This window comes from Bombyx mori, chromosome W (genome assembly GCF_030269925.1).
Source record: "Bombyx mori chromosome W, ASM3026992v2".
NCBI classification, from domain to species: Eukaryota; Metazoa; Arthropoda; class Insecta; order Lepidoptera; family Bombycidae; genus Bombyx; species Bombyx mori.
The window spans coordinates 2,843,577-2,862,700 of NC_085135.1; the positions used below are offsets into that span (position 1 = coordinate 2,843,577).

Here is a 19,124-nt window from a genome sequence, read left to right on the forward strand (position 1 = left end):
CACACGATGTGGAACATTCAAATTCATATGTTATGATCATTCCTCGTTGTAATCATATAGCTGTAAGTAGAGATAAGTTGACATATGTATGTCTAACCGATTTAAGTACGTGTTCCGAAATTACAAATTCAATCTATATATGTAATAATGTTGACACATATTCTGTCCAAGATGCACCCATTTGCGAAACTGAACTATTATGTAAAATTGTCAATACGCTACCTCAACAGTGTGACACGAGAATAATTCATGGGCATATTGACACATGGCAAGAATTAGTGGGTAATAAGTGGTTATTTGTTAAATCAGTACCTACCAAACTTACCCTTGAGTGTGATTCTCAAGTATCAGAATATAAATTGTTAGGGACCGGTATTTTTAACCTAAAACCAGATTGTAAAGCATATTATAGAAATAAGGAATTCACCCCTAAGTTTAGTTATAGTATATTAACTACTGTAATTTCCGACTTTAATCTTATAGATAATTCTTGTTGTGACAAATATAAATTTAAACTAACCGAACCTAAATTAGAACCTTTAAAACTGTATGATTTGAATTTAGATAAACTTACAACTGTCTCCAATGCTCAGGTATTGTCAGATATAGATAAAATAATTACGGAACCAAATCCTCTTATAGAGTACAGATCACATCACCCCATTCTTTTATATTGTTTAGTTATTATAAGTTTGATTTTCATGTTTTATAAGATTATTAGGAAATTAGGTAAATGTCCAATATCAAAAAATACTTTTCACCCAAATGAGATCTCGGATGAAGTCCAAGAACAGGAAGAAATACCAATTCCTAGACTTCGAATCTCATCCTGAAACTCATATAAAATTATAAGTTTCATCTTGTCGGGGGGGTTGTTATATCCCTAGCCTGTATAGACTAATGCTTACCAAACACCTTACTCATCATAAGCCCTCTCACAGTGATTTCATGAGAACATACCAGGCTCAGTTCGGGTCAGATATTCATTGAAGTGAGACGTTTACCAATTTTCCTCACTATTTCTAAATTCTTTTATTATAATTAATTATTCATTAAAAATATTGTGTAGTGTCGAATAAATCCTTTTTTTAAAAAGAGTTCGGCCTTCTCACTACTAACAGTGCGCTCCGGCGGCGCGCCCTCATGCACTCCTCGCGGAGTCTTGCGATCTCGGGCGACCACCAGAACGCACCCCCACGTGGTGCTCGGGGGCCGACCCGGGGCATGGAGGCATCACAAATATCTGCCATGTTGCCCCGGAACCAGTCGACCTCCGCATCCACGTCCGCAAGCCGCGCGGGTTTTGGCGCCCACGCAGCAACAGCGGCCGCCTCCATCAGCAACTCCTTGTTCATCCGTTTCAAGGCCCACCTGGGGAACGAACGGGGCGCACCTTGCGGGAGCTCCTCCTCACCGCGGGCGCCCGCGGCTGACGACGACGGCAAGGAAGAGGCGGAGAGCTCGAATCGGACGTATCTGTGGTCCGAGAGCGTTTCCGCCCCCTCGAGTACGCGCCAGACGCGGTTGCGGCGCACGGCGGACGGGGACGCGAACGTCACGTCCACGTGAGATTCCCCGTTTCACCGCACGCAAGTCGCGACCGTGCCTCTGTTTAGGAGACAGAGGCCGGTCGCGATCGCCCACTCTGAAAGGGCCTCGCCTCGCGCATCCGTGCGGGGGGAACCCCAAGCCGTGCACTTGCCATTGAAGTCCCCCGCGACGATGACAGGGCGGGACCCGAAGCGGTGTAAAAGCACCTCGAGCCCGCCCAAATACCGCTCTAATTCGGCGAGGCTCCTGTTCGGAGAAAAGTACGCCCCGATCACAACGGTCCCGTCGATCCTAGCCGCGACGTACCCGGGTCCCCTGGCCACCATATCCAAGGGGGGTAACGCCGCGGACTGTCTCAACACAATGGCCACGGAGCCGTCGACGTCCCCTATCCAGCAGTCCTGGTCGGTGGGGACGAAGTACGGCTCCGCGGCGACAGCGACGTCGATTGACCACTCCGCCATAGTGTGGACGAGGAGATCCTGTGCCCTGGCGGAGTGGTTCAAATTACATTGAAGGAAGCGATGGACGCAACCCATTACGAGGCTACGTCCATCGCTCCCTCGTCTGTCCCGCCCTGCGGCTCGACAACAGCCGCGGCGGGATCTGACTCGCCGGCTGCCCTTGTTGCAGCTGGCTCTCTCCTTCTTTTTTTGATTTTCTTTCCGCCCCTCCTCGTTTTGGTAGAGGAGGGGGCGGATTTACACGCCGGGCCCCCGGCCCGGTGGTCGGCCTTCCTTTTAGCCGCGTCGCACAAGACGCAGTGCGGCGCGGCTGTGGTGCAGGAGGCTGCCTTGTGCCCCGGTTGGCCGCAGCGGAAACACAGGTCGCTGCGGTCCACGGTCGAGGGGCACTTGGCGAGACCGTGGCCGGTGCAGAAGCACCGAAGACAGCGCCACGGCCTGCTCTCCTGCAGTTGCACGTGGGCCATCACCCAGCCCACGCGCAGTCTCCCTGGACTATCAGCCGGCCGACCCTGTGGAGGGGTGGCCAGGAGGTTCGCCGTTGCTACCGGGCAACGCGCCCACGCCGTCCGGGTACCGGAATATGTTTCCCGGAGCTCCCCAACTTTGACGTCGGCGAGGGCGCAGTTGCCCTGCGACGCGATGGCCGCGGCGACCTCCTCCTTCGTGGCGCACTCGTCGAGGCACGTAATTTTCACCTCCGCCATTTTTACGGGCCGCGCGATGCGCACCACCTCGGGGTCCGGCAGGATCTCCCTCAGCCGGGCCGCCAATTTTTCGGCCGCGGCGTTGGTGTTCGGGCCGGGGCACTCAATGAGACGAGCCCCGTTGGCCGTCTGCCGGACCTTGACGCCACCCTCCACGCCGAGGGCGTCCACATTTACGTCGCCGCGCGCCTGGGTCATCACCTCGTGGTAGGTGATGCCTTTTTCTTTGCCGGCCGGCAGCAGCTCCACTACCACTGCAGCCGACCGCGGGGCGCGCGGCCTCCTTCGTCCATTTCGGCCCCTCGGCTCCGCTCGACCCTCTTGGTGGGGAGCGGCGGCCGCAGGGGCGGGCTTGGGGCGCGGCGCAGGAGGCGCCGCCACCCTTTTGGGCCCACGCCACACCATCGTCGTCCATGCCTCTTCCAAAGTGGCCGGGGCCGGGGGCAGCGGGCAGGGCTGGGGAGTCGGGGCCGGTTTCGCAGCGTTGACGCCCCCCTTCTTTTTATTCCGGCTCCTGCCGGGCCCCGCCTTCACAGGCTGGGACGGGGCAGGAGCAGTCTTCTGATTCTTGCGCTGGCCGGTGACTTGTGCTCCTGAGGGGGCGGCTTTTGGTGCCCCCGTGACTTGTTGGGTCCCCGATGGTCCGGGCTTGGACGGAACAGCAGCTGAGGCGGCCGGACGTGCCGCAGGTGTCGCGCCCTTTTTAGGGTCGCCATAAGTTCTGACGGCCATTGATTTTCGGGGTGCTGGCACAGGCGCACTGCCTTTCGCCTCATGGGAGAGGGGCGGCCTCGCACGCTCCACCCTGGAGCTGCGTGCTTCCTGTATAAGGAGCTGCCGCCTTAACTCCTCGACCTCGGTGAGGCCTTCCGCTTCGGGCGGAGGGGGACCGGGGGCCGAGCTGCGCTGTTTCTCGACCAGGTCGTTGACCACTGTGCGCAACTCGGCCATGTCTACCTTCATTTGCCCATTCTCCGCGCGAAGGCTACCGTTTTCGGCGCTAATTTGCTCTAAACGGGCGTACATTAAGTCCAGTTCCTTACGTAGGCATATCGTCTCCTCGTCCGTCGTGCGGCTTACCACATTTTCCATTAGCTCTGCCAGGGTGGCGGCTGACGACTTCATGGCGCGCACGTAGTCTCCTTTAAGCCCCGCTGCCGATTTTGTGGCTATGGTGGAGACGATATCCTTGACTATAGTGAATTTTCGGAGGGGGTCAAAGGGACCCACCTCGGTTGGGTAACGCTCCAAACGCGCGACATCTCCGGTTTTTGTTCTTTCTCTTGCCTCACGGCAGGCGGCCCTGGACTGCGCCGAGGAGGCAGCAGCCAGTCCGCGAGAAGAAACTGTGTCACAATCTGTGGCGGTTGTGTATTGTGGCTTACCGTACGTTGTGTACCAGCTGGTCGCGTAATTTCAGGAAAATCGCGCGAAAGCAAAGCGTGGTAGTGGGAATCGCCAGTCGGAACCTTCACAGAAAGAATATCATTAGTATTAGAGGCCAGTGAAGCTGGAGCAGACAGGGTAGTGGTGTCGTCAATTCATTTTCGATTCTTACAATCTACAATCAAGTTATAGTGACACAAAATATATCTACACCTATAATGGGCTTCGTCACATCAGCCACTATGAATCTCCATGGGTAATTGCGTCGGAGTCCAAGGTCCAGGTTGAGCTGCGAGTACCCATACGTCTCAATGGTTGATCCGTTGGCTGCTGTCAGTTTGTAGCTGGTTGGTGCACGACGCTCTCGTAGCTGGGTCCGTGGGAAAACACAGAGGTCGCTACCGGTGTCGACCAAAAACTGGGTTTTCGTGGTGCGGTCAGTTACGAAGAGGCGACCTGGAGAGTTGAGGCAGTCGTCTGTCGCCATTATCGACTGCCTGCGGCATTTCCCGACTCGTTGTAATCGCACGGCTTCTGGCATTTGCTTGCCTTAGCCCCGAACTTCGCGTGGTACCAACAAACGGGGTACCGTCGATAGCTGGAAGCAGATCGTGTTCTACTGCGGGACGTCGAACGCCACCGAGGTCGAGAACGGTTCTGGGAGCGGTTTGTGGTGCGAGTCTGGTCTTCGAGTCTTAACGCGAGGCGTTCCACCATTTTCCTCAACTCTGCGATTTCACTGGACTGGTTGACACTACTCGTCCCGCATGTCGAAGTGGCTGCGACGTTGCATGGAGTCGTTATTTCCTGTATTCGGTCAGCAAGGTCCGACAGCTGTTCTAGTGAATGGGTAGGCTGCGATGCTAGTACCGTCTGGATACTGTTCGGCAGGCGGTTACTCCAGATAGTTTGGATAAACTCATGTGGGACGGACGGTCCGGCTAGGTCCATGAGATGCCTCAGAAACTGCGACGGTTTTCGGTCACCCAACTCTTCATGAGTTAGCAATTGCTTGACCTTCTTTTCATGGGAGGTGGAAAGACGTCTGATGAGCTCGCTCTTAATTTTATCATAGCGATTGCTGGTCGGAGGATGCACGATAATATCCTTTACCGCCTTCGCATGAGGAATATCTAGGTTAGTGATAACATTATTGAACTTGATGTTGTCTTCTGTAATGCCATAGTTATCGAATTGACCTTCTAGAAGTGCAAACCAAATTTCTGGGTCCTCTGGAGAAAACGGAGGCACCTTCAAATTAAACTTCCGAATGTCGGACGGCAAAATGTCGTTGTCGTGTACAGTGGAAACGCGCATTTTTTTCGTTCGTCGGGGTTTTACGCTGCTACCTCCATGGGAACTAGCGGTCTCGACAGAATCACTGCTGCTCATTATGGTGTTCTTCAGGGGTCACCAGTATAGACGCGAATTGTGGTCTCCCGTATGGATGTGGATGAGTATGTATGTGTCGACCGGACGCGTAGCGTAATGTGGTAAAGGTAAGTAAGTACCTGAGTAGGCGTCGACGGTGTTCGGTTAATAAATTAAATACGACACCTTGCACACTAATTAAATGTTTATTACAACTAACACTTAGTCCACACGAGAATATAACACAGTCTATATTATTATAATTATGATTGAAGGTTACGAGCACAGACAGATATTCAGTTTATAAACAGTACACAGAAGACACTTTACACGACAGTACAGTAACGATAGACACAAAGAAAGCGCGTTATCACAAGAGATGCAAAAGCTTCGAAAACAATACAATAGTATATAATTAGCGAAAGCGACGTGCGTTCAGTACGAGGTAAGTTACGACTGGGGGCGTGGCTAGCCGCGATCAGCTGCGCAAGAGTATATTTTCCAGCTACCCGCGACATTTCGTTCAAGCGCGCGTGTCCACAGCGCAAACGAACGGGCGACCAGCTGATTGACGCGGTACGATAAATTGTCGTGTGTGTATGTCTGTTTTATATGTAATGTAGTAATAATATATTAATAGATATGTTATATGTGTGAATGTATACTCTGTGTTTATTAATAATTATATTAAATAAATATATTATATAAGTATTATATTGTCAAGAGTAAATGTGTGTGCATGGAATGTGGGATAAGCCCACAACTTCTATTATATAATTATTATTACACTTAACATTAATAAACAACTATGGTTCCGAATACAATTTTGTCCTATTCTTATGAACTATGACATTTTTTCCATTAATATTAATTTTAACACTGGGCGCAAGGTCTTCTATCACAATATATGGGCCAGTGTACAAAGTATCCAATTTATTTCCTATCTCATTTTTCAACAATAGTGTATCACCTGATTTGTATACAATGGGATTACTTGACTTATCATAATTTAGTTTTCTACGTTCTTTACTTATAATTAAATTATTTCTTGCATCTCTTTGAGCTTTTTGTAATCTGTATTTAAATTCCAACATATAATTATCAAAACAATACAGTGGTTCTACAATATTACATAAATTATTAGGCAATCTACATACTTGACCAAACACTAACTCATAAGGTGTATATTTAGTCTCTGAATGTACAGTAGTGTTATATGAAAAACACCAATACTGTAACCATGAACTCCAACTTGAAGGATGATTATCTGTTTGGATTCGTAAATAGGCTCCTAACACTTTATGTGTATTTTCTAATGATCCAATACTTTGATGATGGTAAGCAGTCGCAATTGTTTGTTTTATATTTAAAATTTTGCATAAGTCTGACATAACCTTAGAAATAAACTCTGTACCTCTATCACTTGCAATTTCTTTTGGAATTTCGTATCGTAAAATAAAGTTTTCCACAAATGTTTTAGCAACTTCTATTGTTGTTTTAGTTTTTAAAGGGTATGCTTCAACATATTTACTGAGTTCGCACTGCAATGTTAAAATATAATTGTAGCCTAAATCATCTCTATCTAATGGACCTACAATATCTAAGAAAATTTTCTCAAAAGATGATGATGCTGTAGATGTAATTTTTAATGGTTCCCTATGAATTTTTGTGTATTTTTGTTTTTGACACTTGCTGCATTTTTCTACATAACATCTAACATCTTTTTCTAATGATGGCCAATAACAATATTTCCTAATTTTACTTATCATTCTCCGAACTCCTATATGACCACTACTAGGTAATAAATGAAAATCGTTCATTATTACTTTTTTATCGTCATCATCATTTATTCTTTGGACGTCCTTTATAACCCATATTCGAGGAAATTCACTCGATTTATTTTTAGCAACATATTTGGTTATACTTTCAATGAGCTCTTTATTTTTACGCGTTTTCATAATTATTAATTCTTCAATATTCATTGTTTTGCAAAATAATGCCATCTCTTTCAATAAATCGTCTCGCGAGTTTACTGATAAAGAAGATGAGCTTGCAAATACATTATTTTTACTTTTACAATACACGAAAGTCCTATTCCTTGAAAAAATTAACGAATCGTCATTTTTTTGTAAACTAAGTAATCTGCGCAGATTTCTTTCCAGTAAAATAATTAATTCTACATCCGTATCACATTTCTTGAGTACTTCGGTAACTTTAGGCTGATCAGACCTATTGTCATTCGAAGTCTCAGTACTAGTTGTCAAATCAGTTGATTGTTGATTTTTTCTGAATTGTCCTCTAGTCATCACAATTATGACTTTATTATTCATTTGTTTTAACTCGTCTGAAGTCAAAATAACTCTAGATAGTGCGTCAGCAACTACATTTTCTTTTCCTCTGACATATTCTACTTTAAAGTCGTACTCCTCCAATAAAAGACGAAATTTTGTTAAGCGACTGGATGGATTTGACATGTGTTGCAAATGATGTGACAATAAAAACCAGCAGCGTAACGACAAGTTCTTTTATTTGTGCAAGAATGCAGTAAAGTAGCTAGAAATGGCTGGCACGGCTTGTTTTATTAACACTATCCCCCCTTCGTTGGCTTTGGCTGGCGGCGGCGGCGGTGGCTATGGCGGAAGGGGGCGTGTTAACATGGCTTGGCGGCTTGGCTGGCGGCAGGGCATGACAGCTGACGTCACGTCCGTTACATTCGGCCATCCTGCAACAATTGCTCCCGCAATGGGGAACACACAAAAACATTTAGTTCTCAAATAAATCAATAAGGTCTTCAGTTTCGACCTGCTCATCGGAACTACTAGCGCTATCGGACACACGGGCTATACTTTTATAGGGCCTTAATGAATCTGTTGATACCAGGCCAGTGAAGTTTTTATAACTTCGTAAACCTTTTAGATATACTTCTAATTCGATACCAATTGTTACCTACTACTTTAGTTACTACATACGGACCTGAGTACAAATCGTCTAATTTGGTATTAATCCTAGCGGCGCTACTAACCAGTTGGCGCCTGTCTCTACGATACAAATATGCCTTTTCTTATAAACATGAGCTTTTTTTTTATATTAATGTTGTGTGTCATTATTGTACTCGCTTGTTTTATCCTAGCTGCAGCTATCTTACGCCGTGCGTCAACAGTTTCTGGTTCGCGACCAGGAATCGAAACATCACATATTGACCTACCAGAGCGCGCAAAGATTAAATCACAAGGCTTGTAGCCGCTGTTACTTTTAATTGTGTTGTTTGTGCCTCAAATGACGGAGTTTTTTGAAGTTTCACTAGGATCAGTTGCCCGCAACACATAAAATTGTATGTTTAGTTTGTTCAACCTGGCCAATTAGCGCGCGGACAAGCAATACCGTTTAACGTATGCCTAAACTGTTTACCTTCTGATTTTTTTTTTAAAGTACCTACTCGTAAAAGCTTTCCCGTAGTCTGTCACCACGTAATTCGGGTATCTGGACAAACCCTATTAATATATTTTTCAATGCACGAATGGTCCCGATTGAATTTACAGTACGCGTTAGTTCAGCTATCACAAATTTAGATAACGCATCTTTCATTACGATCATGTACTGGTTGGTGCCCTTTAGATGTCCTACAGAAGGGCATCATGTTATCTATTTGTACCATGCGCATAGTATCAGATGGTTTAGAGATCGGATATAGACAGTCTTCTTTTTTTAACATAGTTATCCTTCTCATGTGTACAATAAAGACATGCTGCCACGTATTTCCTAATAAAGCGTGTCATTTTAAGAAACCAATATTGGCTTTTAATCAAAGCTAAACGATGATTTAGATCCACGTGACAAATGTCGTCATAGTGCATTTGTACAATTTTCCATTTAGCCGAAGGGACTGCGAGTCTATTTCCCTTAAAAAATTTTCGAACTAGTTTATAATTATCTTTAACATCAGCGCGACTTCGTCCGCGTGGAATATAGTTCACAAATAATGCTTTATTTTAGAACAAATTTGGTTAGCATAAAAAAACATTATAGTGAGCCAACCTTAACATATAGATTCTGTCACATTATTTTAGCGAAAGTAACCGCTTCTGCAGCGCAGGCACCGAAAGCTCTTAAAAGGGAAAATAACCCGATTTTGAAACATTATTTACTGGTACTTCGCTTGTATTGGCCTTAGCGTGACACAATGATGGTCTTAGCGGTCTTAGCGTTATATAGCCTATAACCTTTTATATAGCCTATAACCTTTCAATAAATGGGTTATTTAACACTGAAAGAATTTTTCAAATCGGACCAGCAGTTCTTGAGATTAGCGCGTTCAAACAAACTCTTCAGCTTTATAATGCTAGTATAGATTGCTTTATAATCGAACTAAGCTTTTCGTCCTGACATTGCACAGTACAGAATCAATTAGTAACTAAGATAATTTACGTTCATCATGTCAACAGGATGCCTATTAAGCGCGTCTACAAATGTTCCATACGTTCACCAGGTCTATACTCAACACTAATGTCATAATCTTCTTTCAAAACTCACCATCGCGCCATGCGTGGTATAATGCCGCGTTTGGTAAGCGTAGCACAAATCACAGTACAATCAGTTTCTACTATATCATGCTTACCTACTTCATAAACACGGAACCTACGTAGCGATTGTACGACCGCCAGGTTTTGAGCTCTTAACTATGATACACACTCTTCCTTCCTAGTAACCCGGCTAAAATACATAACAGGCCGCAGTGAGTTGTCAGTTTGTTTTTGTAATAGTATACCAGAAATTCCTAAGTTACACGCATCGGTTTGTATTTCTGTAAGAAGCATAGGATTATACAGAGCTAGCATAGGTTTGGAACATAAACGGCCCCACACCCATTTTTTTTTTTTTTTTTTCGGGTAGAGGGCCGAACCTCCTACGAGGTCCCCGCGCAAAAGGGGCGCGCGGGGTATGTGAGACTCAACGATCTGCATGGTGTTGTGAGCAGACCGCGGGCCCAAGGATTTTAGGACCCACCCACTAAACGACTCCCCTGCACTCTTACACCCGACGTCCGATCCCCTCCGAGGTCAGAACCCGGATGAGGTAGGGGGGCTACCGCGGTCAACACTAAAACCAGACGGCGCGGCTCACCCCAAGGACGCCCAGCCGACGGAGCCTTCGAGGCGAATCGAAGGCTCTGAAACGTCGGCCGTCTCGGTACGGCAGCCCGTCGGGCCGCCCAGACGGTGCCGCTGGTGTCCCGGAATACCCCGCTGGACCAGAACCAGCCTGCCGGGTCGGGACGCGATACACCGTCGACCGGTCGCTCTATTCACTCCACGGCAGCGCGCTAGAGTGCTGGTAGCGCGCCGCGCGGCCTCACCCCCTCAGGTCGCCCCTTGACCTTCACCGGGGGGAGGCCGCTACCTACAGGGGCCGGGACGTGCGGGCGTATTCCCGCCTCCGGCCCCCGGCTCGACGGCGACGGATCGGTGCGGAAAGGGAAGAGCTCTCCCTCTCTCGCTCCGCCGCCTCCTTCTGCGAGATGGTGGACTCGCAGAAGTCGAGCATCGCCTTCCAGGACGCGTCGCTGCCGAGCATCGTAGTCACGACGCGCGGCAGCGAGAGGTCCTCTCCAATGACCGCGACGAGGGCGGCGCGTTGCTCGTCGAATCCAGAGCAACGCGCCAATGTATGTTCCGCTGTGTCATCCTCGTCGCGGTCCGCGCAGTGGTGGCACTGCGCCGTCGGTTCCCTTCCGGCTATCTTGTGCAAGTACCGGCCGAAACATCCGTGGCCGGTAAGCATCTGCGTCAGCCGGAAGGTGAGGCATCCGCGGTCGCGGCCCACCCAGTCCGCGAGAACCGGGCGGACCGCCTCGACGGTACGGAGGCCGGCCGACGGGTCCGCCAAGCGGCGAGACCACGCCTCCAGCACGGACCGCCGAGATTGGAGCCTCCGCGCTCGAACTACTCCTTCGCCGGGGCGCCCTTCCCCCCTACCCATGATTTATCTTTTTTTTTTTCTTAACTCAGTTAATGGACGCGCAAGTAACATATAACCAATAAACTGTCGCACACTATGAGCATTATTTGGCACAGGAAACTGCGAAACGGCCGTCAATTTTTGTTGCACCCGGCTGTATACAGTCTAAAGATATTTCATGACCTAAATAAGTGACTTGTTTCTCCAAGAATGAGCATTTACTCATATTTTGTACTCATATTACTCATAGTTGTAGTCGTCGTGGCCTAACGGATAAGACGTCCGGTGCATTCGTGTAGAGCGATGCACCGGTGTTCGAATCCCGCAGGCGGGTACCAATTTTTCAAATGAAATACGTACTCAACAAATGTTCACGATTGACTTCCACGGTGAAGGAATAACATCGTGTAATAAAAATGAAACCCGCAAAATTATAATTTGCGTAATTACTGGTGGTAGGACCTCTTGTGAGTCCGCGCGGGTGGGTACCACCACCCTGCCTATTTCTGCCGTGAAGCAGTAATGCGTTTCGGTTTGAAGGGTGGGGCAGCCGTCGTTACTATACTTGAGACCTTAGAACTTGTATCTCAAGGTGGGTGGCGCATTTACGTTGTGGATGTCTATGGGCTCCAGTAACCACTTAACATCAGGTGGGCTGTGAGCTCGTCCACCCATCTAAGCAATAAAAAAAAAAAAAAAAAATTTTAAGTCTCCACCATAAAATTTCCCAAGTACTTTCTCAATAACAATTGAACCTTGATTTTATATCAACCGAGGGTAGAGGAAATCGTTTAAAATTGCTAGTATCTCGATTTGACCTACATTTATTTTTACCCATTTCTTTTCTACCCACAGACTCAATTATTTTATTAATTAAACGCATTTAACCACCCCATCTTGAAGAATAATGTGGACAAAAAGAAGAAACGCATGAATACAGATGGCACATATGCTAAACCAAAAGGAGTTCTACTGTACTCGAAATAATGACCTTGCGGCGTAATGAAAGCAGTTGTGTGTCTGGCACAATGCTTAATTTATGGTAGCCCTGGGCTAAATCTAAACTCGTGAAGTACTGTTCGGTGGATACTTTTATATTTTACCATAGCGTTTAACGCACGATAATCAACGCATAGCCTACTGTCGCCGTTCTGTTTCTTAATAAGACCACTGGTGAAGCATGACTAGCTTCAGATTATTTTATAATGCCGGCATCTAAAAGTTAATTAGCTTTAGATTTAACTATCGTTTGTTCATTATGAGAAAGTAAAGGTGGCAATACACGGGCTGATCACTAGTAAGCTTAATTTGCATTTGGACTAAATTGGCAATACCTAAATCATGTGTATTCGTAGTAAAGCAATGCTTATACTGTATTTTTTAAATCTGAATGACCCTTGTTATTCAATGGCTCCTTTTAATTTTTTTTATTTCTACCCTCAAATCTCGAAATATTTGTAATGGCATGGCTAGGGCAAGTAGAAATGCAACACACCTGGCTATTTGGCTGTGGCTCCTCGCAGCTGTTGGCCCTCGGCAGGACCTCGCCCGGCGGCCACATGATGGTCTCCGAGCTCATGTTGATGACTTTGACGTAGCTGTCTTCGCCGCGCAGCAGCGTCGCAGGCAGGGAGAAGGAAGCTCGTAGCCGTGAATCTCGTGAAGCGCCGTGAAGCTCGTAGTGCCGCAGTGGAGTAACCACGTTGCTGCTCTTTTAGTTTCCCTCCACGTGAACCAGAATGATGGAAGGACAGGGCGGCAGGCGCTCTTGGTCAGACGACGTCGAAGTCCCTTTGATTTGATTGTTCCAGATTCTACATCTAGCTCAAGTATCGCCTTGTGGACCTCCTTCTGAAGCAATTTTTCAACACCTTCCTCGCCAGTGGAATAGGACCTTCATCTTCTTCAAACTTGTCAGAAGACCGAGAGATCTGAGCGTGTATATGACGTTGTTTCATTTCTTTATGCCACTTCTGATTGTTGCAAATGATGTGACAATAAAAACCAGCAGCGTAACGACAAGTTCTTTTATTTGTGCAAGAATGCAGTAAAGTAGCTAGAAATGGCTGGCACGGCTTGTTTTATTAACACTATCCCCCCTTCGTTGGCTTTGGCTGGCGGCGGCGGCGGTGGCTATGGCGGAAGGGGGCGTGTTAACATGGCTTGGCGGCTTAGCTGGCGGCAGGGCATGATAGCTGACGTCACGTCCGTTACACATGTTAAAAAGATAAAGCAAAGGCCTATGGTCAGTTCTTATTACAAATTTTTTTTCATATAAATATGGCCCAAAATATTTTATTGACCAAACTATTGCCAGAAGTTCCTTTTCAATCGTTGCATAATTTAACTCCGCTTTATTTAAACTCCTACTAGCATACGCGACGGGTTTTCCGTTAGAATTACTTAACACGCTGCCAATAGCAAAACCTGAACTATCTGTTTGTAAAATAAATTCATTTTCTTTAGAAAAATTTGGATAATCTAAGACAGGCGGACTAGATAGCAACTTTTTAAGAGTTTCAAAGGCATTCTGACATTCTGTAGTCCATTTTTCGTAGGAAAACCCGTCGCTTGTGCGTGATTGCTCCCGGCTGCAGACTGCGCAATGACCACTTGTTCTTTACTTTGCGTTGTGCCCATGATCCGTTCTTGGTTGGTGTGCTATGTAGCTTTTTTTTTTATTTTTTTTATGATTGAAGGATTACTGGTGGCCCGGAGGCCTTTCCAGTTTCACCAGGACAGGTGGGCGAGCAAAGGCTCAGCCAGGAGGGGTGGGATTTGCTAACAGCTGCCCGAGCGCCTCCGAAGGAGACCTAACAACTCAAGAGTAGCTGCTTCGCGAATGAATCTACTACCGGATCGGAATCGCGACCCGCTGAGAAGATCCGGCGAGAAACTCAGCGAGCTGATTCATGGGTTAGGTTGCACGGCGAACTCTTTGTCTAGTTCGACGAGTACGGTTACCGAGGTCCCTAAGCCTGCTCCTAGAGCTGAAGACGTCTAGTGCAAAGGTTATTGGATCTGATGGATCCGTAAGGACGTGTCTAGGGCGTCGACGGTGACTGGCTCCTGCATGATCAGGATTCGGGGAGTAGTCAGCGGCGGCTACGATAAGGCGATTATCATGACGCATAGCCTTATCGAAGTATCGTTCCGACGCTGACTTCATGTATTTCTGTATAGATTCGAGGCCCAGGTCGTCGTGTAGGTCAACGTTCCTCACGAACCACGGAGCCCCGACAGCTAACCTGCAAAAGCGGGATTGTAGGGATTGGAGGGTGTCTATGTGTGTGCGGGCCGCGTGAGCGAACACCACACTCGCGTAAGTCATGACGGGCCTTATGCAAGTTTTGTAAAGTGTCACCTTGTTCCGAAGGGACATTTTACTCCGCTTACAGATGATGGGGTAGAGTCTACCGAGAATAAACGCGGCACGGTCACGGACTGATTTTATATGCGGGCGGAATGTCATCGATGCATCCAGGGTAACGCCCAGGTACTTGACCTTCCTGGCCCAGGGTATGGATTAACTAAAGAGAGTAATCGGGGGTGTGAGATTCCTCCTCCTAATACGGGAGGAAATCCGTGTGGAGCTTCCCCTCTGAAATAGCACCGCAGTACTTTTCGCTGGGTTGATGTCTATGCGCCATTTTTGGAACCACTGTCCTAGGGCTAGGGCTGCGCTCTGAAGCTTCTTCGCGATTAGGGACTTGTTTCTACTGGAATAGTAAACAGTCGTGTCGTCGGCGAATAAAGCTAAATGGGTCGGCGGCGACCGGGGAATATCGTTAACGAATAAGCTAAATAGGAGGGGTGAAAGGACAGAGCCTTGCGGGACTCCAGCTGTGAGAGGTCGTGGGGAGGAGCGGGTTCCCTCGACTCGATATCGAAAAGAGCGGTTCGACAAGAAGTCCCGTATGATGAGCACGAGACTATCCGGCACACCCATGTTGAATAGTTTGAAAATCAAACCATTGTGCCAGACTTTGTCGAACGCTTTTGCGACGTCGAAGAAGAGAGCTCCCGTGTATAACGGTTTTGGTCGATTAAGCCCTACAAGAATGTGCTCCGTGAGGCGGTGCACCTGTTGAACGCATGAGTGATTTGTACGGAATCCGAATTGTTCATCGATGAGAATGCCCTTGGATGAGACGAAGTCTCTGAGGCGTTTGTAGAGCAGACGCTCATACAGTTTGCCTAGAGACATGAGGAGGCTAATCGGGCGGTAGCTCGTCGGATGATTTTTTGGTTTACCGGGTTTATGTATGCCGATAACGTCCGCTTCTTTCCACACCGCGGGAAAGATACAGTTCGCCATAGCGGCATTGAAAATAGATGCCAACATCACGATGAGTTGGACGGGTAGAAGTTTAATAACGCGGTTGGATATACCGTCGGAACCGGGAGCCTTGCGAGGACGTAGGTCTTTGATCAAGTCTTTAACTTCCATCGGGGTGACGGGTGGTAACGCATCCGAGGGTGGCAAGGAGACTCTGCGTTCTACCTCACTGTCTACTAATTCTACATGAACAGGGTCCACGGATTGAGTGCTGGGCGTGCACTGGGTTTGCAATGTATCGGCCAGCAACTCTGCTTTTTCGTCATCATCAAACGCCGCGAGTCGGCCTGAGGGGCCTACGAGGGGGGGCATAGTTACTACCATATCCGATTTGAGAGTACGAGCTAAGCGGTAGTAAGACCTTTGGGAGGGCGCGAGTCCTTCTAAGAAATCAGACCATCTGGCATCTCGGACTTCGGCGATGCGAGACTTTACGTCGCGTTGTAGGGCACGCATTCGAATACGATTTTCCGCGGTAGGATACCTGTCGTAGGCGCGTATCGAGGCGTACTTAGCTCTAAAGAGTTCCCTAATATCATCGGACAATTTGAAGCGGTGAAGGAAGTCCTCCGCTACAACTTGTTTCGATGATCTATCTAATGTTGAGGTGATGTGTGACGTTAAGATGTCTATGGCTTCAGCGGTATCCTGCGGAGACGGGGTAGAGTCCGGGTTAAACGGGAGGGATGGTGGATCAGATTCAGCCAGGCTGATGTCCAGCGTGTGCCAATCCACCACAGTCCTCGTGACGGGAACGGAGTCGGGAGCGCGACCGAGCTTCATAACGACGGGACGGTGGTCTGAATCTAACTCTGAAACTACTTCGATCGAGTGTAAGCTCAGAGTTAAGTTTTTTAATAACGCTATGTCGAGTATATCCGGGCGATGCGCGATATTTAGCGGGTAGTGAGTCGGGGTTAGCGGAGCGACGATATCGAAGGCGAGATCATCGACTAACGCGTCAAGCCGCCTGCCATTCGGGGTTGTGGTGTGTGAGTTCCACCTGATGTGTTTACAATTTAGGTCGCCCGCCAGAATGACAGAGCTCCCCATGCCGAGCAGCGCCTCGATATCACTGCTTAGAACGATCTTATCCGGTGGAAGATAAACGGACGCGATAACGATCGGCGCGTGTCCCGTCAGTGAGATTCGGCACACTGATGCTTCGATATTAGCGAGCGCGGGAGGATCGAGCGGGACGCAATGCAGGGCTCTTCTATAGTAAATGACGGTACCACCACCACGAGCAGAGAGCCTGTCGTTCCTGACCATGTTATAGTTCGCGATTTTAGGGTCACGGCGCGCGGGCTTAAGTAGGGTCTCCTGCACTAAAAAGATATCAATTTGATGGTCACGCAAAAAGTCAGAAACCTGATCACGTTGATTTGCGAGACCGTAAGCGTTAAAAAATCCTATCGTTACGGATAGGGGCTTTATTCTACTTATATACGCCATTGATTACCGGCGGAGTGAGGGGAGGACGTACGTATTTAATGACGCGTATACGTCGGCGTATTCTTGCACAACGGCGATAAAGTGTTGTGTAGTGGAGGCAGCGCGAATGGCGTCGCCCAAAGCGTTAACGCGCTCAAAGTTGATCGACTGAAAGAAGTCGATCGCTAAAGCGAGATTGTCGGACGCGGTCGGAGGGCAAGTCGCGGGAGAGGGACGAGTTGCGGGGGCGGGACGAATCGCGGAGGAGGGAGTTGTAACCGTGTTCGTGTACGGCAGCGGTTTCGCCCAAGCCGAGACACTGGACACCGGCGCCGGAACGAACGCTGGCTTAGCCTGCGACACAGAGGGTGCCGAGGCTTTGATGTCTGGGCCAGAAGCTCGGAGGCGGTTTTGGCGGGCGACGCGGCGATTTATTTTCGGGGCTCGGGGGCATCCGCGGTAATTTGCGGGGTGACCCTGTGTACGACACAGGACGCAGCTAGGCGGTTCCGTCGCGGTTTTTTGATCGCGAGTGCAGAGGGCTGTGGCGTGATCTCCTAAACACTTGACGCATCGGGGGCGGCTATGTAGCTATAGAGTAGCTATCCTGGCAGGGTCGCCATGTGGTGTGGTCTGGTCACGATGGATTAGACGAGAGTAAATAATACGTCCATTCAGTTTGAAGGTTCGGTTTATTGTGTCAAATATGTATTTAGTTACAAGACAGTAAGACAGTAGTGCTGAAGAAGCACTTTAAATAAGGCTGTATACATACTTGAATGCAGCAGCACACTACAGCAGCTGCCGAGGCTGGAGCCGCTCGGTCACCGGGAGCGCCCACGGCTGCAGTTTCCTGCGAACCATCTTGTATGGGCGCCCCCAGGGATCTTCGTCGAGCGACTCCAGAAGAGTCTGCATGCTCTGTTTCTTGGCCTCGCCGATGACCAGTTGCAGCGCCGTCTGCTTTTGACGACAGTCAGCGTGCAGCCGGGCCGCCGTCTCCGCGAACGTAGCGTCGCGACGACGGCGGCGGCGGTGGCGTGCGCTCCGGCGGCGCGCCCTCACGCACTCCTCACGGAGTCTCGCGATTTCGGGCGACCACCAGAACGCACCCCCACGTTGTGCTCGGGGGCCGACCCGGGGCATGGCGGCATCACAAATATTTGCCATGGTGCCCCGGAACCAGTCGACCTCCGCATCCACGTCCGCGAGCCGCGCGGGTTTTGGCGCCCACGCAGCAACAGCGGCCGCCTCCATCAGCAACTCCTTGTTCATTCGTTTCAAGGCCCACCTGGGGAACGAACGGGGCGCACCTTGCGGGAGCTCCTCCTCACCGCGGGCGCCCGCGGCTGATGACGACGACAAGGAGGAGGCGGAGAGCTCGAATTGGAGGTATCTGTGGTCCGAGAGCGTCTCCGCCCCCTCAAGTACGCGCCAGCCGCGGGTGCTACGCACGGCGGACGAGGACGCGAACGTCACGTCCACGTGAGATTGCCCGTTCCACCGCACGCAAGTCGTGACCGTGCCTCTGTTTAGGAGACAGAGGCCGGTTGCGATCGCCCACTCCGAAAGGGCCACGCCTCGCGAATCCGTGCGGGGGGTGCCCCAAGCCGTACACTTGGCATTGAGGTCCCCCGCGACGATGACTGGGCGGGACACGAGGCGGTGTAAAAGCGCCTCGAGCCCGCCCAGAAACCGTTCGAATTCAGCGAGGCTCCTGTTCGGAGAAAAGTACGCCCCGATCACGACGGTCCCGTCGATCCTAGCCGCGACGTACCCGGGTCCCCTGGCCACCATATCCAAGGCCCCCCTTGCGCCGCGGACTGTCTTAGTACGATGGCCATGGAGCCGTCGACGTCCCCCATCCAGCAGTCCTGGTCGGTGGGGACGAAGTACGGCTCCGCGGCGACAGCGACG

The 19,124-nt window shown here is 49.1% G+C and overlaps 1 protein-coding gene across 1 annotated transcript; it reads right to left on the reverse strand.

Annotated features, from left to right (window-relative positions):
* Nucleotides 1-4,594: 4,594 nt before the first annotated feature.
* LOC134201652 (uncharacterized) lies at nucleotides 4,595-5,500 on the reverse strand. Its single transcript, XM_062676895.1, has one exon. It carries the CDS (start codon nucleotides 5,498-5,500, stop codon nucleotides 4,595-4,597), a length of 906 nt encoding a protein of 301 aa, XP_062532879.1.
* Between the last annotated feature and the right edge of the window lie 13,624 nt (nucleotides 5,501-19,124).